This window comes from Hypomesus transpacificus, chromosome 2 (assembly GCF_021917145.1).
Source record: "Hypomesus transpacificus isolate Combined female chromosome 2, fHypTra1, whole genome shotgun sequence".
Taxonomy (NCBI): Eukaryota; Metazoa; Chordata; class Actinopteri; order Osmeriformes; family Osmeridae; genus Hypomesus; species Hypomesus transpacificus.
The window spans coordinates 16,118,756-16,144,814 of NC_061061.1; the positions used below are offsets into that span (position 1 = coordinate 16,118,756).

General features: G+C 41.5%; 3 protein-coding genes across 6 annotated transcripts; all 3 read left to right on the plus strand.

Annotated features, from left to right (window-relative positions):
- Positions 1–53: 53 nt before the first annotated feature.
- On the plus strand, positions 54–7,776 carry LOC124477646 (meprin A subunit beta-like). 3 transcript variants are annotated; one of them, XM_047035592.1, is made up of 18 exons: positions 54–195; positions 587–676; positions 833–851; positions 1,454–1,507; positions 1,600–1,637; positions 1,814–1,892; positions 2,058–2,175; positions 3,664–3,842; positions 3,950–4,168; positions 4,418–4,567; positions 4,655–4,696; positions 4,885–4,929; positions 5,001–5,216; positions 5,365–5,817; positions 6,016–6,204; positions 6,584–6,680; positions 6,871–6,912; positions 7,233–7,769. In XM_047035592.1, exons 1-18 carry the CDS (start codon positions 184–186, stop codon positions 7,294–7,296), a joined length of 2,106 nt encoding a protein of 701 aa, XP_046891548.1. In that variant the 5' UTR covers positions 54–183; the 3' UTR covers positions 7,297–7,769. The 3 variants fall into 3 exon arrangements, with proteins under 3 accessions (XP_046891548.1, XP_046891540.1, XP_046891556.1); XM_047035584.1 differs by having other exon boundaries at positions 150–195; positions 797–851; positions 7,233–7,776; XM_047035600.1 differs by lacking the exons at positions 54–195; positions 833–851 and having other exon boundaries at positions 596–676.
- Positions 7,777–9,726: 1,950 nt separating this feature from the next.
- LOC124483505 (meprin A subunit beta-like) lies at positions 9,727–17,121 on the plus strand. Of its 2 annotated transcripts, XM_047043997.1 has the most exons (19): positions 9,727–9,849; positions 10,241–10,330; positions 10,487–10,505; positions 11,109–11,162; positions 11,255–11,292; positions 11,469–11,547; positions 11,713–11,830; positions 11,912–12,090; positions 12,198–12,416; positions 12,666–12,815; positions 12,903–12,944; positions 13,133–13,177; positions 13,249–13,464; positions 13,600–14,052; positions 14,251–14,439; positions 14,829–14,943; positions 15,199–15,261; positions 15,450–15,491; positions 15,812–17,121. In XM_047043997.1, the coding sequence occupies exons 1-19, from the start codon at positions 9,838–9,840 to the stop codon at positions 15,873–15,875; spliced, it is 2,187 nt and encodes a 728-aa protein (XP_046899953.1). In that variant the 5' UTR covers positions 9,727–9,837; the 3' UTR covers positions 15,876–17,121. The 2 variants fall into 2 exon arrangements, with proteins under 2 accessions (XP_046899953.1, XP_046899960.1); XM_047044004.1 differs by lacking the exons at positions 9,727–9,849; positions 10,487–10,505 and having other exon boundaries at positions 10,250–10,330.
- Positions 17,122–18,266: 1,145 nt separating this feature from the next.
- LOC124483232 (meprin A subunit beta-like) lies at positions 18,267–25,852 on the plus strand. Its single transcript, XM_047043577.1, has 15 exons — positions 18,267–18,316; positions 18,433–18,504; positions 18,611–18,629; positions 18,981–19,019; positions 19,147–19,178; positions 19,293–19,377; positions 19,502–19,619; positions 20,197–20,375; positions 20,495–20,713; positions 20,850–21,008; positions 21,271–21,495; positions 21,607–22,062; positions 22,259–22,432; positions 23,701–23,809; positions 25,247–25,852. Exons 2-15 carry the CDS (start codon positions 18,448–18,450, stop codon positions 25,323–25,325), a joined length of 1,950 nt encoding a protein of 649 aa, XP_046899533.1. The 5' UTR covers positions 18,267–18,316; positions 18,433–18,447; the 3' UTR covers positions 25,326–25,852.
- Positions 25,853–26,059: the final 207 nt, after the last annotated feature.

Here is a 26,059-nt window from a genome sequence, read left to right on the forward strand (position 1 = left end):
CGTTGGAACTCTGTGTCCACAAGTGTAGCCTACCTTTCTCAGGTTGATCATCATCTTAAAACTGACCGAATTAGTCTGAACTTTGTCAATCTGTAATGACACAGTTTTGTATTTAGAGCAGGTCCAACACATATGTTTTGTGGGTAGTCAAGCTTCTGACATTAGAACCTGTCCTCTTTCCACATGGCTTCCAATGTAAGTGGGAATAATTTTATTACAATTTCTTTATCCAAATGTTTGACTTAGTTATGGCTTATGCGACAGGGTATGTGTACATGCATAATGTTTACACACAAAGTGCAAACTGCTGTCTTAAATGACACCACTTTAAATGGACACTTCAGGCTATTTAACAGGACAGGCTGGATCTTGGTGTTTAGACCGGCATACCTCCCATCTCCACATCACAGTTTTGTTACGGTTGTCAGTGACACAATCTATGAGTTAACCACAAAATGCACAGTCTCTATGGATCATAGTCCGCTGTTAGCGCTGACAAGTGGCAGGATTAAACAGATTGGGAGGAAAATTGAATATAAACCAGTAACAGAGCCAGAAGGATAACTTCTCATTGCTCATCTTTCAGATGCTCCAGAACTATCCTCTGTCAGAATCAATACAGACAATGTCTGTGTTCCTGTTACTCCTGGTTGCTCTGAAACAGATATGTGCTATGGTAAGACATGGTCTCACTCTATTCATAATTTACTTTAGTAGTTCATTGGTTCCATCAGCGTGCAGGTGGATTATAGTTATGCATTTGTACTGAATGTGATGTCCCTTTTGAGTTCATCAGTGTTCATGGTGTCGGTGTGTTTTGCATGTTTCACAGCCAACAGCTTCAATAGGAGGTACAGTAGCCAATAACAATGTATTGAATCAAAAAGTTTTAGACTAACACAGGTTGTAACATAATCAAAACATCATGGTTTGTCGGGCTAACAATGCGTCAGTGGGCTACTTGCGGTTTTTCTGATTCTTTACATTATTTTAGAGATCAAAGACAATGACTAATGCCCAAGGCCCCGTTAAAACTTGGTTTTAAAATGCGGTTGGGTGATCCGAACACAAGTGGGCAGCCGAGATATTCCCCTTCACACCTGCTGTGTGTAGTTTAGTTTACGAAAGACACATCACTGGCAAGCTAAGAAAACAAAGGTTTCAAGAATTTGTATGGGCTAGGTTACTACAATTGTTGAGATTGACAGGGCAAAGTAATTTGCTACATGCAAATGACCGTTTACACCATTTTTTTTAAGACCTCGCAGGTGTTTTTTACTCTACAGGTTTTTGGGGCCCAAGACGAAGCATTTTAAAACCAAGTAGGCTAAACGGGGTCTTAGCTATATTACTGTACCAACGACACGGTAACTCTGAACTCTCACACTCACCCTATTAGACGAGAAATTAATCCAAGTGGATAATACTTTTTTTTCACACTCTTTCTCTGTAGACGTTGACGGAAAGGAGAATGAAATATACCTGGACATTTATGATATCAACAAAGGTAAATGTCAGAGAACTAACTGTGCGTAGGAAAAAACAATGCCTTCCAAACTCCCGGCTTGTGACACAGTGAATGGCATTTCCAACACTTAGGTCTTGATCTGCATGAGGGTGACATACTGCTGAAGTCTGTAAGTAGGCCTATATGTTTTTGTCATGTAGCTTTATAAATCCTGGTAAACTATGAGCCTATGATCGTGCTGCCAGACAGAGCAATCGACAAAACACTGATTTGGCACTTCAGTTGTTGTCCCAAAGAGCTCTAAGGAATTAGTTTGTGTTCCATATGACGTGTGTTTCTTCGCAGGAACATTTAAGGAACGTCATTCTGGGGGACCAGTACCGATGGGACATCCCAGTCCCCTATGTTTTGGACCCTAGTCTCGGTAAGGCATCTGAAATGGTTCTCTGTGTAGGTTAATCACGGACATTGTTTTCCTAACGTGACGCCCCATGTTTTGTGATTCATCTTTCCCAGCTTAAAGATGTGTTATTGAGTTATTATCTGAATAAGAGCGTCTGTTAAATGACTAAATGTATTGTATGGATAGACGTCAATGCAAAAGGAGTGATCCTACGAGCCATGGAGCAGATTCGCCTGAGAACATGCGTGGACTTCAAACCTCGCGACACTGAGCCCAACTACATCTCCGTGGTCAAGAACGAGGGGTAGGATGCCGGCAGGGCCGTAACTACCATTGAGGACACCGAGGTCGTGTCCTCGGTATTTTTTTTCGTATTTCTGTTTTTTTTTTTTGCTTAAATCGTGGTATATAAACTCAAAATAAAGTACACGTGAAACTGACTGCAGGACGATGATCTTGGTATCCCACAAACCGTAACGTGATTTTATACTTGAAGAGCCGAGTAGCTCAAGAGTTTGGACATATGTGCTGCGCGTCATCAACAAAACGTACTGTCGTTATGGTAACCACCAAACACAAGTCGGACGCTGATGTTACCGCCATAGACATACCGCTACTGTTAGTGAATAGCCTATGTTAGTTACAGTCACTGGAAGAGGAGCGCAGCAAACTAAACATGTAGGTTAAGAGAAGTTTAAGTGGCAGATGGCTGTGAGAAGAAAGATTCATTTTCATGTGGAAATATTGTATTGCAGCAGCGTACTACTCAGATAAGGAAACATCAAATCAAAGTTTGGTTAACTCCGTCAGTACCGGTTGTCAATCAATTTCCACCGGTTGAATCAACATTCATTTTGCGATTGATATGATATGTCATTGATGTGATTGATTGAAAATGAAATTCAGTGGCAATTGGGAAATATCAAACTGACTCGCTATCGCTCGGTCGATACGTTCCAGCCTCAGTTTGATATTTCCCGGCATGACCGAACGGTCGAGGTTAGTAAGTAGTTTATTATATGGCAATTTTAGATTCTTTTCATTTTGTAAACGAAAATAAATGGTACCTTTAGGCTAATTGTAGCTAGCTCTTAAGTCTTCTCACGGTGTGTTTCATGTGTTGCCAAGCAACTCATTACTTTTGATAGAAAGCGGACAACATGGTTCTGCTAAAATGGCTTTAATTTCATCACAAAATAACGACACAAGTGATTCAAAGAGTCTGGTCTTCATCCTCACTTTCGATGACAAAGCTTTTCAGCATCATCTGGATAGTAAAACTCAGCAGCTGACTCGTCGATATCGCTCATTTTGAAGCTGACGTCAGAGGGCAATACGGATCCGTATTGACCGGCGAGGAGGGCAACACGCTGGGGTGACTACCCGTTATCCAATCAAAACGCTCGTACCGTCGTTGCCATATAATAATAATTTAAAAAAAATTGTGGTAACTTGCCCTTACTTCATGAGTCCCATAAAGGTCCTTCAAAAAGCCTCAGAATGCCCCATGTTTACCTCAAAATTTCAAAAGCTCCACACCGCCCCATATTCAAATGTCATAATGATGATGTTTTTGCTCCTTAAGACTCAATAAGAGAAAATGGCCATATTTAAATAATGTAATTTAAAAAAATTCCGGGGGAGCATGCCCCCGAACCCGCCTAGAAGTTCTGACTCATGACCTCAGTATTTTTTGGGGCCTGCGTACGGCCCTGGATGCCGGTACCTGTCAAATAAGTTTGATATATTCTGTTTCCCTCCCTTCCTGATGACTTTGTTTGGTTTTCCTAAGATGTTATTCCTACGTTGGTAATCAACAATGGGGCAGCCAAACCTTGTCGATTGGTCAGTGGTGCGACCAGCATGCCATTGTGGAGCATGAGTTCCTCCACGCTCTGGGATTATGGCACGAGCAGTCCAGATACGACAGAGATGACTATGTGTCTATCATCTGGGACCACATTGAAAAAGGTGTCTATTCTTTCCAGTTCTAGAATTTAGTGTTTCACTTCCAGCGCGGAAGAAATGGTTATATTTCTTACAATAACTAAAAAACATTTAAACATCTCACTATTCAGAAATGCAGCACAATTTTGTCAAACAACTTGCAAGTCAAACCACCACCCTGGGAACTCTATATGACTACAACTCAGTGATGCACTATGGAAAAGATGCCTTTACCAACGGCAACGGATCCACCATCATCACTCTTCAGCCCGAGTTCCAGGATGTGATTGGCCAACGCCTGGAAATGAGCCCCAACGACGTCCTGAAGATAAACCTGCTTTATAATTGCAGTACGCTAAGTTACATATTTAGATTTAATCAGTCAAATTACTGCTGAACATGGTAATGTTAGCGTCATTAGGTCATAAAAATACGAATACACTATATGAGCATTGCAGAAGTGTATCCAATAGAGTTTTAAACAATGGAGAATTGTGGTGCGCTTGGAGTGCCTTGGCAGTTTACCTTGGTCACCATTCACCATGGATCCCCTGGTGTGTTGGCTGATTGTGAGCAGTGCTCTTTTTTTCATCATGAAGCATCTGCAGTTACCTTCATGGAGTCCTGCAGTTTTGAAAACAGTATGTGTAGCATGACCCTTTGTGCCAGGGGCAATGCCAGCTGGGAGAGGGTTAGCAGTGCCCAGGGTGGGCCTGCTTCAGATCACACCCATCAGGGGGCGCTAGAGGGTAGGTCAGCGAGAACAAATAAATGAAAATACTTACACCATTTTTATACTTCTGTGGGGCCTCATATTAAAGTACTGTCCTTTGCAGCCAGAGCAGACATGCCTGGATACAATTCTTCTCTCTACAATAGTAAGAATTATTTTATAATAGATATATATTTTTTTAATTATACTCTATCTCACAAATATTGCTCCAAATGTTATGGATAACAGCATACCCTATTGGATGGGTCAGTTATTTACAAAATAATTTGATCCGACAAAATGATTCGACCCTTTCTCTGCCAAACTATTGATTTTACTTTATATGTTTTACAGAGACAAACCCTGTTCTTGAAAACAAGACCTCAACGCATCAAAATGGTGAGTCAAATTGGTTTATTAAGATGTATTACACATTAATACTGAGTTATGAAGCTGACTTCTTTTTGCAGATAGCGTCGGCTATTTCATGCACTACAGCACGGCTTTGGTCAGAGAGGGAGAGGGAGCCAAGATGCAGAGCAGGACTATGATGCCTGTCAGGTCATTCCAGTGTCTACAGTTCTACTACTTTCACAGCGGGGGTACCCAAGACCTGCTCAACATCTGGATCAGGGAATACAGAGATGGTCCAAATGAAGCCATCCAGCTCATGGGCCAGATCACAGGTGAGGAGAATGTTGAATGTCTTTGAAGTCCTGCTAAGTTAAATGGTTTTGCGATTCGGTTTCTTTAGTCATTCCTCTCTGTCTCTCTTGTTCCCAACCGACTTCTCTTTCGATCTTTCCCTCTCTCCAAACCTTGCTACTCTCCCAGGTCCACCATCAAACCACTGGCAGCTGCACCACGTGCCTCTGAACGCCACCAAAAGCTTCCAAGTGGAGTTGGAAGTGCTTAAAGGAGCAGGAAGTTCTACCGGAGGCTTTGCCATCGACGACATCAACCTTTCAGAGACCGAGTGTCCCCATCACGTGTGGCAAATCCCAAACTTCGATCGCGTCCTGACAACGAGTGAGGAGGGCACCATTCTGCTTAGTCCAAGGTTCTACTCTGCGGAGGGCTACGGGATCCAGTTGCTCATAAAACTCAACTCCGACTACTTTGGGCTCTACTTCCACCTGGTGTCCGGTCTCTATGACGACCAGCTCCAGTGGCCTTGTGTTTGGAGGCAGGTGACTGTCCAGGTCCTGGACCAGAACCCTCAGATCCAACAGCGCATGTCCAAGCAGATTAGCATCGCCACCGACCCCGAACGCACTTTTACTACCAGTATGTACAAAAGATGTGTCTGACTTCACAGTTGGTTGAACACACACAAGACACTAGAAAATCAATCAAGTATTAATGTTGTTCTGAGTGCTTGAAACAATACCAAAGTTGTACGTTGTTCTTTTGAAATAAGTATTTTTGCCCGTATTGTATATTAACACAAATGTTTGCCTTTCTCTTCTCCAACATAACATCAAGGCAAAGGCGATACATTGTTTTACTGGGACAAACCCCAAAAGTTTGGATTTCAGCTTCTTGACTCCAGCACTGACTCCTTTTACTACGCCGGCCCTACCCTTGGCTATCGTAACGTCCTGTCTTACAATGCACTCTGGTCAGGAAGCTACATGAAGGGAGGCGATGTCTTCTTTCTACTAAGTTTTGATGGTAGGCATCTTCATCTGAGCATGCTTCAAAATTTTGAGCGGGATTTGTCATAAACCATCCTGTCAGTTTATGTCCCCTGTGTGTTTCCATGGTGAAGGAGTGGTGACTAATTCATTGTCTTTTGTGCTGTCTGGACACGTTAAATTGTCACATATTACATGTCACTCTGCTATCCCTATGAATCAATAACCTTTAACGGCAGGTATTCTGTGTAATCCAGCAGGTAAGTTGGTTTATAACACGGTCATGTACACCGTTTCTTTACTGTTTAGATTCAAACCACGGTACTCATCTTGAAAATACACCTTTGGACTGGGACTGAGTTAGCTGCACTGTGAAAACTATAAATAACATGTGACTGGCACATTTTGTATACCAGACATATCAAGTCTTCATATGAACCAGTCAGATCTTCCCAATCCTGTATCATCAACAACAACATCAGCTACTGAGGCAGTAACATCATCTATAACCAGGTATGTTTGCTCTCTTGTTTGACGCTGTTAGACTCTAGAAATGTGTGAGTCGACTACAAAACTATTTCTAAATGACAATAGTCACTCTAAGTAGACTATGTACAGTGAAATCTTTAGGTTTGAAGACAAGACACACATTTGTAGGTTGACACATTGAGATGGCTCACCAACTATTTCACTTGTTTGACAGTGGCATCACTGGGACTCAGGCAGTAACATCATCAGCAGCCAGGTATGTCTCCTGTCTGGTTTTAATGTGCAAGTTGATAACATTATTCTTATAGTAAAACCAGAAACCAATTTTGTCAAACAGATGATCAAAATATGTATTGGACTAGGTCATGTTAAACACCAATAAATAACACAGCATGAATCTGGACAGTGGTTATGTAACGGTATTTTTGCAGTTTTCGTAAGCTAGTTCTCACTCTCTCACCACACACACAAAATCATATGTATAATTAAGCGTTTCACAGTTTTTGGATTTTAATAATTGGTTAATTTGTAACTTACTATAAACTATCCCATAACCTTACCAGTACTTGTTTATAGTTTATTCACAGATGTCGTACTTCTCCTTCTGGTTTTCCTTATGGCCTTGCCACTACCCTGCTGACCCATGTCCTGAGACTACAGAGAAACTCGGAGTCAGGTGGCTGAGCGGTTAGGGAATCGGGTTAGTAATCAGAAGGTTGCCGGATCGGATCTGTGCAAAATGACGTTGTGTCGTTGGGCAAGGCACTTCACCCTACTTGCCTTTAAAATATTTGTGACATGAATTTATGCAATCACAAGACAAGTTGCTAGACAATATCTGTTGCATTCTCATGATAATGATCAATTTTTTAAATGCCACCACGGAATGATCATAATGTTTGCGAAGGAATTCTCTCCACACGTGAAAACGATAGATGGTTGACAAACTGCCACCTACTAAAATTTTGTGTCAGTCAAGTTAGAACTATTCGAATGTTATTCAAATGTTTCATCTTTTCAAATCTCTTATTTGTCAATAACTATATGTATTCAGTATATGATATTCCTGTCTCTGAGATTCATGGACTACTGTCTGATAATAAATGAGGAATAAGTATTGCGTTTGTTCTCATGTTTTGCTCTCCAACAACACAAGGTGTGTCCACTCTGCATGTCACTGTCACAATCATGTTCCTCCAGATCTTGACTAATAAACTGCATCCAAATCCCCCGATAGAAATATCAAAGGTGTGTGTACAAAGATACTTGTAAGTGGCACTCCGTCTTTGTTCATTATGCCATTAATGGAGCAGGTTTCTAGCAATAAGTATGACGCGACTCAAAATTCGATATAAAAAAACTTATCTTCGGTTAACCTTTACTGACAAAATCTATATACAAACAAACATGAATTCCTTTGGTCAAGGAGTAAATCGGTATATTAATAATCTTCGTGGTGTCGTTGTCGGTCAGAAAATGGTGTTGCTCCGTAACCTGACCATCTCAATTGAACAAGTATAAATTGGTCACATGACCACCCTTCTCCATTGCAATACATTCCACTTCAATCAATGCACTCTACAGTCACGAAATTAAACAATATTTCTCCATACATAAACCATGTCTTTACAGATTTAAATAAACAATATTCTAACTATTAATTTATACAACAAACTCTTCAAATTGGCTCTTACATCCTAGTTAACTTTAGGACAAATTGTTTTCTGATTACCCGGGGGTAGCGATTCATGTACAGAATTAGCTTTCTATTCGGTTGCCAAAGCTCTTAGACTGTAAATATTTTCATTTCCATTACTCAGTCTCTAGTTGGGCTGTAGCTACTTGTCCCCTCTAGTGACTGTCACTGTGATTGCTGTGGTTACAGGTGGTGTGAGTACAGCACGGTGGCAGAGCGTTTGGCTGCAGATCAAGAAATTGAGGGTTCAAATGCCCCATGAACGACACATTGCAAGGAATAGTTTATAATGATTTAACTTACCCATAACTTACCCATGTTCAAAAGGATGCAGGAAGAATGGACAGTGTGGTCATCAAGGGGCTCCAGCACCTACTAAATAATCTACAATAAGCACTGGTGGTTCACCTGCCCCATATGAAATATGTTCCTATTACACATTGTCCCTTTTTTTCATATGTAACTCTATGGCCCTCCACTTCAGCCTGTTGCTGTAAAAGACGTCGATCAGTGTAGGTATTTGCGGCACTTCAAAAATGTTGTCTCAGTATGTAAATTAACCGTCTGATACAACAGACAGGATACAGAAAAAATCCCCAATTTAAATATATGTTTCAACACTACAAAGAGAATGAGAAACACTAAAAAGAGAATGTTGTCTGGTGGTTAATTAAGTTGTAAAAACACATTTAACCTATGTAACTTTGCCATTCATCCTTAGTCTGCCTACAGTAGACCTATGTTTATTTGAAAGCTTTTGTAATCTAAAAGATTGTGTATTTAATTATAATAGCCTAAGTCAGCCTAGTGGTCTTCCATAAGACATGACATCGGATCTGACTCAGTGATAATGCTCCAACAATTTGTTTTGGTGATCAGCCATCAGTGATATCAAATTGTGATGTTGCTGCTGTTCATGACGAATAATAATGATGGTAGTGTCAGAATTCAGTGTGTCTTACTAGTACTTAAGGTGAGACATATTATCAGTCTAAATAAACATTAAAGCATTTACACTTTTTATGTCCTGCGGTCTATCATGTGCTTAATCTCATCTTCAATGACCAGTCGGAAGCTAAATTTACCGTGACCTGCAACAAGTTTGTGGGGTCTACTATAAAGATCTGAGAGGTTTTGTGTGGAACTATAGTAGGCATACACAGGTTCACTATTCACCAACTAACACAGGCTTATAGAAAATTTGCCAATTACAAGCTTTTCTTTATATTTTACATAAGAAAGTCTTGGGCGTTTATAGTTGACTAATCTCAGGGCTGTTGAACCGTGGCGTGTACTGGTTTGCGTTGGAACTCTGTGTCCACAAGTGTAGCCTACCTTTCTCAGGTTGATCATCATCTTAAAACTGACCGAATTAGTCTGAACTTTGTCAATCTGTAATGACACAGTTTTGTATTTAGAGCAGGTCCAACACATATGTTTTGTGGGTAGTCAAGCTTCTGACATTAGAACCTGTCCTCTTTCCACATGGCTTCCAATGTAAGTGGGAATAATTTTATTACAATTTCTTTATCCAAATGTTTGACTTAGTTATGGCTTATGCGACAGGGTATGTGTACATGCATAATGTTTACACACAAAGTGCAAACTGCTGTCTTAAATGACACCACTTTAAATGGACACTTCAGGCTATTTAACAGGACAGGCTGGATCTTGGTGTTTAGACTGGCATACCTCCCATCTCCACATCACAGTTTTGTTACGGTTGTCAGTGACACAATCTATGAGTTAACCACAAAATGCACAGTCTCTATAGATCATAGTCCGCTGTTAGCGCTGACAAGTGGCAGGATTAAACAGATTGGGAGGAAAATTGAATATAAACCAGTAACAGAGCCAGAAGGATAACTTCTCATTGCTCATCTTCCAGATGCTCCAGAACTATCCTCTGTCAGAATCAATACAGACAATGTCTGTGTTCCTGTTACTCCTGGTTGCTCTGAAACAGATATGTGCTATGGTAAGACATGGTCTCACTCTATTCATAATTTACTTTAGTAGTTCATTGGTTCCATCAGCGTGCAGGTGGATTATACTTATGCATTTGTACTGAATGTGATGTCCCTTTTGAGTTCATCAGTGTTCATGGTGTCGGTGTGTTTTGCATGTTTCACAGCCAACAGCTTCAATAGGAGGTACAGTAGCCAATAACAATGTATTGAATCAAAAAGTTTTAGACTAACACAGGTTGTAACATAATCAAAACATCATGGTTTGTCGGGCTAACAATGCGTCAGTGGGCTACTTGCGGTTTTTCTGATTCTTTACATTATTTTAGAGATCAAAGACGATGACTAATGCCCAAGGCCCCGTTAAAACTTGGTTTTAAAATGCGGTTGGGTGATCCGAACACAAGTGGGCAGCCGAGATATTCCCCTTCACACCTGCTGTGTGTAGTTTAGTTTACGAAAGACACATCACTGGCAAGCTAAGAAAACAAAGGTTTCAAGAATTTGTATGGGCTAGGTTACTACAATTGTTGAGATTGACAGGGCAAAGTAATTTGCCACATGCAAATGACCGTTTACACCATTTTTTTTAAGACCTCGCAGGTGTTTTTTACTCTACAGGTTTTTTGGGGCCCAAGACGAAGCATTTTAAAACCAAGTAGGCTAAACGGGGTCTTAGCTATATTACTGTACCAACGACACGGTAACTCTGAACTCTCACACTCACCCTATTAGACGAGAAATTAATCCAAGTGGATAATACTTTTTTTTCACACTCTTTCTCTGTAGACGTTGACGGAAAGGAGAATGAAATATACCTGGACATTTATGATATCAACAAAGGTAAATGTCAGAGAACTAACTGTGCGTAGGAAAAAACAATGCCTTCCAAACTCCCGGCTTGTGACACAGTGAATGGCATTTCCAACACTTAGGTCTTGATCTGCATGAGGGTGACATACTGCTGAAGTCTGTAAGTAGGCCTATATGTTTTTGTCATGTAGCTTTATAAATCCTGGTAAACTATGAGCCTATGATCGTGCTGCCAGACAGAGCAATCGACAAAACACTGATTTGGCACTTCAGTTGTTGTCCCAAAGAGCTCTAAGGAATTAGTTTGTGTTCCATATGACGTGTGTTTCTTCGCAGGAACATTTAAGGAACGTCATTCTGGGGGACCAGTACCGATGGGACATCCCAGTCCCCTATGTTTTGGACCCTAGTCTCGGTAAGGCATCTGAAATGGTTCTCTGTGTAGGTTAATCACGGACATTGTTTTCCTAACGTGACGCCCCATGTTTTGTGATTCATCTTTCCCAGCTTAAAGATGTGTTATTGAGTTATTATCTGAATAAGAGCGTCTGTTAAATGACTAAATGTATTGTATGGATAGACGTCAATGCAAAAGGAGTGATCCTACGAGCCATGGAGCAGATTCGCCTGAGAACATGCGTGGACTTCAAACCTCGCGACACTGAGCCCAACTACATCTCCGTGGTCAAGAACGAGGGGTAGGATGCCGGTACCTGTCAAATAAGTTTGATATATTCTGTTTCCCTCCCTTCCTGATGACTTTGTTTGGTTTTCCTAAGATGTTATTCCTACGTTGGTAATCAACAATGGGGCAGCCAAACCTTGTCGATTGGTCAGTGGTGCGACCAGCATGCCATTGTGGAGCATGAGTTCCTCCACGCTCTGGGATTATGGCACGAGCAGTCCAGATACGACAGAGATGACTATGTGTCTATCATCTGGGACCACATTGAAAAAGGTGTCTATTCTTTCCAGTTCTAGAATTTAGTGTTTCACTTCCAGCGCGGAAGAAATGGTTATATTTCTTACAATAACTAAAAAACATTTAAACATCTCACTATTCAGAAATGCAGCACAATTTTGTCAAACAACTTGCAAGTCAAACCACCACCCTGGGAACTCTATATGACTACAACTCAGTGATGCACTATGGAAAAGATGCCTTTACCAACGGCAACGGATCCACCATCATCACTCTTCAGCCCGAGTTCCAGGATGTGATTGGCCAACGCCTGGAAATGAGCCCCAACGACGTCCTGAAGATAAACCTGCTTTATAATTGCAGTACGCTAAGTTACATATTTAGATTTAATCAGTCAAATTACTGCTGAACATGGTAATGTTAGCGTCATTAGGTCATAAAAATACGAATACACTATATGAGCATTGCAGAAGTGTATCCAATAGAGTTTTAAACAATGGAGAATTGTGGTGCGCTTGGAGTGCCTTGGCAGTTTACCTTGGTCACCATTCACCATGGATCCCCTGGTGTGTTGGCTGATTGTGAGCAGTGCTCTTTTTTTCATCATGAAGCATCTGCAGTTACCTTCATGGAGTCCTGCAGTTTTGAAAACAGTATGTGTAGCATGACCCTTTGTGCCAGGGGCAATGCCAGCTGGGAGAGGGTTAGCAGTGCCCAGGGTGGGCCTGCTTCAGATCACACCCATCAGGGGGCGCTAGAGGGTAGGTCAGCGAGAACAAATAAATGAAAATACTTACACCATTTTTATACTTCTGTGGGGCCTCATATTAAAGTACTGTCCTTTGCAGCCAGAGCAGACATGCCTGGATACAATTCTTCTCTCTACAATAGTAAGAATTATTTTATAATAGATATATATTTTTTTAATTATACTCTATCTCACAAATATTGCTCCAAATGTTATGGATAACAGCATACCCTATTGGATGGGTCAGTTATTTACAAAATAATTTGATCCGACAAAATGATTCGACCCTTTCTCTGCCAAACTATTGATTTTACTTTATATGTTTTACAGAGACAAACCCTGTTCTTGAAAACAAGACCTCAACGCATCAAAATGGTGAGTCAAATTGGTTTATTAAGATGTATTACACATTAATACTGAGTTATGAAGCTGACTTCTTTTTGCAGATAGCGTCGGCTATTTCATGCACTACAGCACGGCTTTGGTCAGAGAGGGAGAGGGAGCCAAGATGCAGAGCAGGACTATGATGCCTGTCAGGTCATTCCAGTGTCTACAGTTCTACTACTTTCACAGTGGGGGTACCCAAGACCTGCTCAACATCTGGATCAGGGAATACAGAGATGGTCCAAATGAAGCCATCCAGCTCATGGGCCAGATCACAGGTGAGGAGAATGTTGTCCTGCTAAGTTAAATGGTTTTGCGATTCGGTTTCTTTAGTCATTCCTCTCTGTCTCTCTTGTTCCTAACCGACTTCTCTTTCGATCTTTCCCTCTCTCCAAACCTTGCTACTCTCCCAGGTCCACCATCTAACCACTGGCAGCTGCACCACGTGCCTCTGAACGCCACCAAAAGCTTCCAAGTGGAGTTGGAAGTGCTTAAAGGAGCAGGAAGTTCTACCGGAGGCTTTGCCATCGACGACATCAACCTGTCAGAGACCGAGTGTCCCCATCACGTGTGGCAAATCCCAAACTTCGATCGCGTCCTGACAACGAGTGAGGAGGGCACCATTCTGCTTAGTCCAAGGTTCTACTCTGCGGAGGGCTACGGGATCCAGTTGCTCATAAAACTCAACTCCGACTACTTTGGGCTCTACTTCCACCTGGTGTCCGGTCTCTATGACGACCAGCTCCAGTGGCCTTGTGTTTGGAGGCAGGTGACTGTCCAGGTCCTGGACCAGAACCCTCAGATCCAACAGCGCATGTCCAAGCAGATTAGCATCACCACCGACCCCGAACGCACTTTTACTACCAGTATGTACAAAAGATGTGTCTGACTTCACAGTTGGTTGAACACACACAAGACACTAGAAAATCAATCAAGTATTAATGTTATTCTGAGTGCTTGAAACAATAACAAAGTTTTACTTTGTTCTTTTGAAATAAGTATTTTTGCCCGTATTGTATATTAACACAAATGTTTGCCTTTCTCTTCTCCAACATAACATCAAGGCAAAGGCGATACATTGTTTTACTGGGACAAACCCCAAAAGTTTGGATTTCAGCTTTTTGACTCCAGCACTGACTCCTTTTACTACGCCGGCCCTACCCTTGGCTATCGTAACGTCCTGTCTTACAATGCACTCTGGTCAGGAAGCTACATGAAGGGAGGCGATGTCTTCTTTCTACTAAGTTTTGATGGTAGGCATCTTCATCTGAGCATGCTTCAAAATTTTGAGCGGGATTTGTCATAAACCATCCTGTCAGTTTATGTCCCCTGTGTGTTTCCATGGTGAAGGAGTGGTGACTAATTCATTGTCTTTTGTGCTGTCTGGACACGTTAAATTGTCACATATTACATGTCACTCTGCTATCCCTATGAATCAATAACCTTTAACGGCAGGTATTCTGTGTAATCCAGCAGGTAAGTTGGTTTATAACACGGTCATGTACACCGTTTCTTTACTGTTTAGATTCAAACCATGGTACTCATCTTGAAAATACACCTTTGGACTGGGACTGAGTTAGCTGCACTGTGAAAACTATATAGTACTATAAATAACATGTGACTGGCACGTTTTGTATACCAGATATATCAAGTCTTCATATGAACCGGTCAGATCTTCCCAATCCTCGCCTGAAGACCGACTTCCATAATTTCTCACGGAGCGACAGAGCAGATGAAGAGATGTGTTTGAACCAACTGTGAGAAACCTGTACATGTTTACTGTTACAAGACCAGACATTTAGACGCGACAGACCCAAATTGAACATACAGACAGAATATGTGTAGTAGTCACAATAAGCAGACTATTGTAAAAAGCTATCAGGCCAGGCATAAGAGAACCACACATTGGACATACAAATGTACACTGTACACTTTAGGTCTGAAAGACAACACACACGTTTAGAAGTTGACACAGTTAAGATGTTGCTCCAACAATGTCCCCTTTTTGACAGGGGCAGGACTGTATCATCAACAACAACATCAGCTACTGAGGCAGTAACATCATCTATAACCAGGTATGTTTGCTCTTGTTTGACGCTGTTAGACTCTAGAAATGTGTGAGTCGACTACAAAACTATTTCTAAATGACAATAGTCACTCTAAGTAGACTATGTACAGTGAAATCTTTAGGTTTGAAGACAAGACACACATTTGTAGGTTGACACATTGAGATGGCTCACCAACTATTTCACTTGTTTGACAGTGGCATCACTGGGACTCAGGCAGTAACATCATCTGCAGTCAGGTATGTCTCCTGTCTGGTTTTAATGTGCAAGTTGATAACAACATTATTCTTATTGTAAACCTAGAAACCAATTTTGTCAAACAGATTATCAAAATATGTATTGGACTAGGTCATGTTAAACACCAATAAATAACCACTGTCCAGATTCATGCTGTGTTATGTAACGGTATTTTTGCAGTTTTCGTAAGCTAGTTCTCACTCTCTCACCACACACACATCATATGTATACGTTTGCATTTCACAGTTTTGGGATTTTAATAATTGGTTAATTTGTAACTTACTATAAACTATCCCATAACCTTACCAGCACTTGTTTATAGTTTATTCACAGATGTCATACTTCTCCTTCTGGTTTTCCTTATGGCCTTGCCACTACCCTGCTGACCCAAGTCCTGAGACTACAGAGAAACTCAGAACACACCCAGACAGGGATAAAATACTGACTTTTATTTTCTGTGTGTTTGAGCTATATTACTGTGTAAAGTCAAATCTAGTGTTATACTATCTTTGCTTTATAGACATGATGTTAGATCACAAATCTTCCAAAGGGTTGTTGTGAAATCATGGACAATAATGTTAGTCATGGAGTAAAGTGAAGCATCAGTCGACAATTCTTTTTAGTGACTGGATTTGTTCTGAAACCTCTTGATGAGAAGCATCAGAGGGCTCTAAAACTGTGTAGGACTAGCAAACAGACAGCTTTATGATGTGAAAATTGAGGTTTGGTTGGTCAGAAGCCTCAATCAAGTTTGTTTTCACCGTAATACTGAGGTGCGGAGACACATGCTTGTCATGCTCAGACAAGGTAGGGTCTTCTTCATGACAATTGTTCTCACAGAAATATCACTGATGCGATCACTGTAGATGCATTCCGTGTCTACACATAATTGTGCGGATACAGAAAAGCTGGAAAAACCTGCTGAACTCAGGGTCATGACCACCTGAAGAAGTTTTTGTTTCTATCATTTGTTTTAACGATACACTTAGAGCTTACTTAACAATAGCAAATATATTTGGAAAGGACAAAATGTTCCTTGTCGTGAATCATATAAATAACAAGACAATGCTGATGCTATATTAAACGTGATATTATTAAGAATTTGATGGGATTGTGTAGGTGATATGTTAATGGTGTTTTTTATACTTTTAAAACCCTGGATCACTATCATTTAATTTTAAAATTTATTTTTTATATTTTTAAATACCTAAATAACCATCTATAAACAGCATAAAAGTGGTTTAATGGTCATTTAAAACCTTCAATCCATTAGAGTTCAGAGAAAATGTTGTAAGATTTTGTTTAAGAAAATGTAAGGAAATCAAATGGAAATAAAATATTTGTGACATGAATTTATGCAATCACAAGACATGTTGCTAGACAATATTTGTTGCATTCTCATGATAATGATCCATTTTTTAAATGCCAGCACGGAATGATCATAATGATGTTTTGCGAAGGAATCCTCTCCACACGTGAAAACGATAGATGGTTGACAAACTGCCACCTACTAAAATTTTGTGTCAGTCAAGTTAGAACTATTCGAATGTTATTCAAATGTTTCATCTTTTCAAATCTCTTATCTGTCAATAACTATGTATTCAGTATATGATATTCCTGTCTCTGAGATTCATGGACTACTGTCTGATAATAAATGAGGAATAAGTATTGCGTTTGTTCTCATGTTTTGCTCTCCCAACAACACAAGGTGTGTCCACTCTGCATGTCACTGTCACAATCATGTTCATCTAGATCTTGACTAATAAACTGCATCCAAATCCCCCGATATAAATATCAAAGGTGAGTGTACAAAGATACTGTCATTTAAAATTAGCACTTGTACTGTATTTAATTTGTCATTTTAAACCAGTAGTAATATTCCAATGATTTTAGAACATGAGAAGAGTAATTCATCTTTAGGGATCTTTAATCCCTACAAGCATTTAGAAGATGTACTTATAAAATAAAACATTATAATAATAAGATATAAATAAAACATTGAGTATTCACAGGTGAAAATTGTGTTTTTTAACTATGGGCAGTGCATGATATACATGCACGTCTCTATTAGAAGCCATTTGATTAGCAATATGCACATTTTCATGGGTTGTTTCATATGGAGATTTAGCATCACTGACACACATAGGCCGGGTTTCCCAGATTCGTTAAGAAGCTCTTAATGCTAAGATCTTCTTAAGAACGTTCTAAGAGCGTTCTAGAGCGCCCTTAGAATGTTCTTAAGACGCTCTTAGCATTAAGAGCTTCTTAACGAATCTAGGAAACCTGGCCATAGCTTGTACACCACTTATCATAATTATCATGCGCTAAGATGACATGCCTGTCACTTATGTATCTTACAGTATATTCATTCACTCGCAGATATAGACATACGGGTGCCTAAAACCATGTAGCATTATGTTATGTCCATTAATGACAATTACAAAACACTCAAACCTGTTTACCTTTCTGCAGATGTAAAAAAGTATGCTCACAAGATTTCAGCTTGTGAGCATACTGTAGAGGCGCCTATTGTATTGTTTCAAAAGGCATTGAACGGCTCGAGTCAATTGGAACCAAGACACCTGCAGACATGACGTGACAGAATATGATGAGTTGTGTTACTGTAGACAAAGGAAAATGTCAGGGGAAAAGGGCTTCCACATCCATACCTTCAACACCAGTCCTTTGTGACTTGAAAACCTGCTTAGGTATTTCCTTTATGTCTAAAATAGAAATATGAACTTCTACCGCTATATAAGCACTTTCTGATTCAAAACCTAAATTCAGTGGATGAGGAGTCATAACCAGTCAGTAACTGGTCCTTAACGTGAGAGTTTTATTTTTGGAAAAAAAATAAATAATAATTTCTGGACTTCAAATGTAAAATGTTATTTCAATTGAATTAAAACATCATAGCCATTCAAGTGTCTGTTTATCTCTCAGGAGCACCTCAAGATTATGTATTTCACTACATTTCTTATTGTGAGCTTAACTGTCTCACAAACATTGAGTCTGGTAAGAGTTTTTTTGACAATTTTTCTATTAAATCTTTTGGGTATATTAATAACCACGTTCTACGTAACCTGAACACTAATCATGTGTATATTGTCCTTTTCTTAAGATCAAACCCAGAATCAAGGGTAAGTTAGTGGTTAACACTGATGTTTAGGGGAGCATAAAAATACTTTTAGTCTGCAATTATACTGTGTGTATGGATGAAAGCATCAATGTGAGGGATAATCAACAAGAATACGTGCAGCGTCGTCATAAAAAACAACCCAGGAAACGTATCCAATATTTCATGCAAAGATTTCTGATTTTTTACTCACGTTGTTATTGGTTATCGCCTCATAATCAAGTCCTGCAGCAGCACTGTCATAATACCTTCATGCTGATTCAGCATTTTTAATATCTTCCATGTCCTGTAATGTGTAAGTCTTCTTCTATTGTTTCACCTACTTAACTTAATAGGCTCTTTATGTATTTTAAAGACATTGAAGAAGGCAAGAGCATCACTGACATAAATAAAGGTAAAGTTGAATTGCGGTCACATTGGCATAGCAGTATCATTTCTACTAAAGATTTTACAACACATCTTCACATAATGGCCCATTGTCCCAACAAACATTTTTGACTATTTATCCATTCTACTTTTAGATCTGGGACTAACGGGTGGAGATATACTAGAAGTGAGAGTTTGTATTATATACAATGTTATTCTAATCTGAACATTTTGAAGAGGGATCTGAACACCATGCTACCACACTCTTAGTCAAAGTATCTGTTTTCTCCTTATGATGTAGCTGAATCCCAACCAAAGGAACGCCATACTGAATACTGACCAGCTATGGACATCTCCAGTTCCCTACGTTTTCGACAACAGTCTAAGTTAAGGTCACTCTTATAATGTATTGCTGGGTCAGTGTACTCGCTTGATTCCTTTGAAGAACAGAAAATGTTCTTCCTTTGATGACTGCTTGTTTATTTATGATTACTTTGGATTTTCTTGAAGACATGAATGCCAAAGGAGTTATCCTACGAGCGTTTGACCAGTTCAGACTGAAGACGTGCATTGACTTCAAGCCAAGGACATCTGAGCTGTACCACATAACTGTTCAGAAGTTAGGCGGGTATGTGAAGCATTGATTACCTACCTATTAATTACCTAATGGAGGCCAATTTCGCCTGTAAATTATACAATTACAGATTATTTTTTTTTTGCGAATTCCTAACTTCAACTGTTGTAAATAGCATCAGAAAAATACTGGTATATGTGTAATAACATTGGTTGACTGGGGAAGTTAGTCTAGTACTTTGACATTAATAGTAAAGAATGTTTGCATTTTATAACATCTTCATTTAGCAGACACTTATATTCACTTATAGCCTTACAAGAGGGGTGATTGGAACCTGCAACCTCTTCATCCGTAGTTAAATACTCAAACCACTAAGCTACACCTCTCCCCCCTCACATAATTCCACAGTCATGATAAAAAAAAACTGTCCAAGATTTACAAATGTACAAAAGATAAAAGTGCCATTGGAATGCTGTTTTTACATTGATATTAAATGCTCCAGACTCTATTTTAGAATTCTATCTACATATGCATGGCTCTGTATACCGTTATCCTTAGAGTGAACCACTCGGCTGAAGTTGAATGAATAAAATCAATGTGAGTGTGACCTGACTAAACGTTTTTATGTTAGATGTTTCTCGTATATAGGGAAAGTAATTGCCAACGGACAAGTGGTATCTATTGGAAATGGTTGTGACGATATGTCAATAGTGGAGCATGAGTTCATGCACGCGCTTGGCTTCTATCATGAGCAATCCAGATACGACAGAGATGATTACGTGCGGATTGTCTGGGAAAACATATTAAAAGGTATGATGAGTTAATGGTGCAAAATTAGAATTCCAAGTAATGTCTTTGAAACGGTTCATGATGTTGCAACATGTAATGTACATATTTTGTGATTGGGTTTTATGATTTGATGATGACAGGTTATGAAAGTAATTTTGCCAAATCAACGGTCGATGACACCACCAACCTAGGAACTTTATACGACTACAACTCAGTGATGCACTATGGCAAAAATTTCTTTACCAACGGCAACGGATCCACCATCATCACTCTTCAGCCCGAGTTCCAGGATGTGATTGGCCAACGCCTGGAAATGAGCCCCAACGACGTCCTGAAGATAAACAGACTCTACAGCTGCAGTGAGTTGGCCTGTAACAGAAGCTGCTGATTAACATCATTAGTTTTGTAATGTCCTTGCAAAATGAATCTTCCAGATTTTAGGATTGGCCCAAACTTGGCTAATCAGTCACTGTGTTATGTATCGCCTCCTTCTAGATGAAAGCGTTGCGTTTATGGAATACTGCAGTTTCTCAGAGAAGGGTATGTGTGGGGTGAGCCGCTGTTCCAGGATTGTGGAGAACAACTGGAATACAGTGGAGAGTGCTGTTGGGGGTCCCTCTAGTGACCATTCCAACCCGGATACCTGCCAAACTGGTAAAACATGGAAATAATTTGATACTGTGTCAAAAAGTAATCATTTACATTTTCTTAGGCACATATTTAGGCTTTTGCCATAAGCAATTGTATCTTGGCATGCAACAATTGAAAAATAACATTTGTATTCAAGTTGCTGTTTTAATATTTAAAAGCATAAACAAAATAAACGTTTTTCAAGGTTCCCCTACACCTATAGAGTGGGCATGCTAAATCTATGGTTGAATCTACTTCTTTCTATATTTTTCAACTTTTCCTTAAGGGACTGGATTGTTCATGTACTCCAGCACAGCTTCAGGGCAGGAGGGGGACTCAGCCTGGCTGGAGAGCAGGAGGATGACTCCCAGCAGGCCGTGCAATGTCCAGTGTCTGCAGTTTTACTACTACCACAGTGGGAACCAGTCAGACCAGCTCAACATCTGGATCCGAGAATACCAGGATGAGAGTGACTCCAGAGGAACGCTGCGCCTCATGGGACAGATCACAGGTGGGGGTGTTTGGGGGGAGGGGGTGGGACGTGATAAACACCAAGACTAAAGTTCAATCATACACACCTCTCGCAGATAGTAACATGTGTTGTCCTCTCTGTCTCTCTCAGGTCCAGCCTCTAACTACTGGCGGCTGCACCACGTGCCTCTGAACGCCACCAGAAGCTTCCAGATGGAGTTTGAGGTGCGTAAAGGAGCAGGAAGTTCTACCGGAGGCTTCGCCATCGACGACATCAACCTTTCAGAGACCGAGTGTCCCCATCTGACCTGGCAGATAAGGAACTTTGAGAACCTTCTAACAACTAGCAACTTTGGCACTTTTCTGTACAGCCCTCGACTGTACTCTAGTGAAGGATATGCATACCAGATAGTGGTTAGATTATCCAGGATGCATTTTGGACTTTATGTGCGTCTGGTGTCTGGTCAGTATGATGACCAGCTCCAGTGGCCTTGTCCCTGGAGGCAGGTGACCTTCCAGGCTCTGGACCAGAACCCTCAGATCCAGCTGCAGATGTCCAAAAGGTTTAGCCTCTCCACTGACCCTACAGAGACTGAGGGGGTTAATGGTGAGCTTGGATAGTTACTGTACCAGTTTACAATTGTACAAAGATGATACTACCAATATCATCCCTCTACAAACAATAATAATGCTACTTTATACAATTACTAATCTAATCTGATTTATCAAATGGCCATGTAGAGTACAATATATCACAGTGTTAAATTATAATAAAGAAAAGTTCAATTCTCCACTATTTACAGCAACCTTCGTATGGGACAATCCACGTAAGGTTGGAACACTTTACACTGACGAGAACAATGAGCAGTTCTATGGAAACACACTGATTGGAAGATTCTACATTAGCAGCCTGAAAGACAATAAAACCGAAAACTACCTCAAGGGCGGTGATGCCATCATCCTTGCCTCCTTCCAAGGTATTGTATTCAACTTACATGGAAATACATTTCAGTCAAGACAATCTCGTATTAGATTTGAGCATTTATTGTTACATGACATGGACATGTAGATTTACTTTGGCGGAGTGGATGATCTAAGGGAAGCACTCCCTGCCTCCTCGATGCAACACATACATACATGACATATGAGGCAGGGAGCAATAGAGATATAATCCCCCTGTTGGATAGATACAGACAGCATGGGGGAGAAGGGGACGGTGGAGGGTGGCAACAGCACTGATCATACAACGACCGGGGTGAGTGTGTGCATATCCGCGCGTCTTTTAAAGACGCCTTATCGGACGTGGCCCAATGGATATGCGCTGCTACATGGGTGTGGTAGTGGGAGGAGTAAGGAAGGTGGAGTAAGACGCCTTACGTCCCCGATCACTGACTGACGCTCGCTGCCCGATTGCCCTGCCAGAACTAGCTGCGCTTATGCCATGCATATATACTTACATGCATATATAAGTACATACACTACAACATGCATGTCAATCATGTTTGCTGCAGCGTGTAAAATTAAGAAGTTTAGCACACAAATAAAGCAGTTTACTCACTGTTAGCTCACTCCTGTTTCCAAATAATGAGGTTTACATTTACATGTATTCATTTAGATGCTTTTATTCAAAGCGACTTCCAGGAGAGAGCTTTATAAAGTGCATAGGTCATTGATCAACGAGAGCCACTGGAGGGAGATGGGGAGCAGGGTAACATGGGAGCGTCTGGGTAGATTGAAGACCAGGCGGGCTGCTGCGTTCTGAATCCTCTTGAAAGAGCGTTGCGTATGCTGGGAGACCGGCGAGCAGCGAGTTGCAGTAGTCCAACTTTGAGAGGACAAGTGATTGGACTAGCAGCTGGGTGGAATGCTCAGACAGGTATCGCCTGATCTTCCGAAAGTGTAGAGGGTGAATCTACACGACCGGGAGACTGCAGCAATGTGGGCAGTGAGGGAGAGCTTGTCATCCATGGTGACCCCAAGGTTTCTGGCGGAGGATGAAGGGGTCACCGTCGCAGATCCCAGGGTGATTGAGGTTGTTGAAAGACGCATAATAATATTATTGTTGTTTAGCATACTTAAACCAAACCTATGAATCCTACACAGGTATCAAACAGACAAAAACTAATTTAAGAGGGAGATTTGCTTTAATGCCCTTTGTTGAGTTATTGTCTGTGGTGGTTTGACTTGATGATACAGTAGCTACTCATTCAACGTTGTTTGACTTATTTATTTTCTTTGCCACCAGACATTTCCCCTCTCCTCCAGAACAATTCTCTTCCGTGCCCCACACTCCCACCTGTGAAGTGTAGTAGTCAGACACCACAGAACCTGGACGAGGGTACATGTGCCACACGGTATGGAATACACTTGAAGTAAAGCTGTTTTGAAAGTAATACCGTATTTTGAGTGTAGCTACACTTAAATCTGTCATTTCCCTTGTATAAGAGTTCTGAAATATTAATTTGAATCTTTGTTGCAGGTTCCTTACCACGACCACTCTGCCCCCTACAACAACCACTCTGCCCCCTACAACAACCACTCTGCCCCCCACAACAACCACTCTTCCCCCCAAAACAACCACTCTGCCCCCCACAACAACTACTCTGCCCCCCACGACAACTACTCTGCCCCCCACAACAACCACTCTGCCCCCCACAACAACCACTCTGCCCCCCAAAACAACCACTCTGCCCCCCACAACAACTACTCTGCCCCCCACGACAACTACTCTGCCCCCCACGACAACTACTCTGCCCCCCACAACAACTACTCTGCCCCCCACGACAACTACTCTGCCCCCCATGACAACCACTCTGCCCCCTATGACAACCACTCTGCCCCCCACAACAACCACTCTGCCCCCCACAACAACTACTCTGCCCCCCATGACAACCACTCTGCCCCCCATGACAACCACTTTGCCTCCTACAACAACCACTCTGCCCCCTACAACAACCACTCTGCCCCCTACAACAACCACTCTGCCCCCCAAAACAACCACTCTGCCCCCCACAACAACCACTCTGCCCCCCATGAGAACCACTCTGCCTCCTACAACAACCACTCTGCCCCCTACAACAACCACTCTGCCCCCCATGACAACCACTCTGCCTCCTACAACAACCACTCTGCCCCCTACAACAACCACTCTGCCCCCTACAACAACCACTCTGCCCCCTACAACAACTACTCTGCCCCCCATGACAACTACTCTGCCCCCCTTGACAACCACTCTGCCCCCCACAACAACCACTCTGCCCCCTACAACAACTACTCTGCCCCCCACAACAACTACTCTGCCCCCCACAACAACTACTCTGCCCCCCCAACAACTACTCTGCCCCCCATGACAACCACTCTGCCCCCCTTGACAACCAATCTGCCCCCCAAAACAACCACTCTGCCCCCTACAACAACCACTCTGCCCCCTACAAGAACTACTCTGCCCCCCACAACAACCACTCTGCCTCCTACAACAACCACTCTGCCCCCCACAACAACTACTCTGCCCCCCATGACAACCACTCTGCCTCCTACAACAACCACTCTGCCCCCTACAACAACCACTCTGCCCCCTACAACAACTACTCTGCCCCCCACAACAACCACTCTGCCCCCCATAACAACCGCTCTGCCCCCTAAAACAACCACTGAGACCACTCTGCCCCCAACAACCACTGAGACCACTCTGTGGTTCGTTCAAAAAACTAAGTTTTTGAACAAAACCAAATACATAGAAACCCAAAGACTATATGTTTTATTGAAGTCATAATTCTCTCTTTCCTCCACAGTATTTTTGGCTTCTCTCCTGCTGTGGCGTCTTCCCCTGTGCTGCTGCTACTGACTCTCCTGTTTCTGCTGACTCACTGATGCGTGTGCCCACCACCTCACCAGCATGGATCACTGATCCTCCAATAGATAACCTGTTACCTTTGACTGATGGCTAAAAGATTTAGTATATAAAAAGATTGTTCCCTCTACTCTGATATGTTGCCAGACAAGTTTTCTCCGGTCTGTTCTATTGTTTATCTATCCAAAAACACAAGGTGTGTTCACTCAACATGTCACTGTCGACAGCGCCGGTCCTAGGCATAGGTGACATAGGCAGCCAAGACGGGGGCGGCAAATTCCGAAGTTCATCCATTAATTAACCGTCCCGCACCACCAGCAGAGGGCGGGGGGGGGGCTGTTGATACATCTCGCTTAGGGCGCCGAATGTGCTAGGACCGGCACTGACTGTTAACCATGTCATCCAGATCTTCACTAATTAGCCGTTTCCAAATCCCCCAATAGAAATGTCAAAAGCGTGTATACCAAGATGGTCAGAGGTCAGATGGCTGCGCGGTTAGGGAATCGGCCTGTTAATCAGAAGGTTGCCGGTTCGATTCTCGGCCGTGCAAAATGACGTTGTGTCCTTGGGCAAGGCACTTCACCCTACTTGTCTCGGGAGGAATGTTCCTGTACTTACTGTAACGCTCTGGAAAAGATCAACTGCTAAAATGTCAATGTAAGATACTATCATAAAAATGTGCATTGGTAAATATGTTATTTGTCATTATGAACCACTGTGGTAATACCCCTGTGTCCAATGCTCTTAGACCATG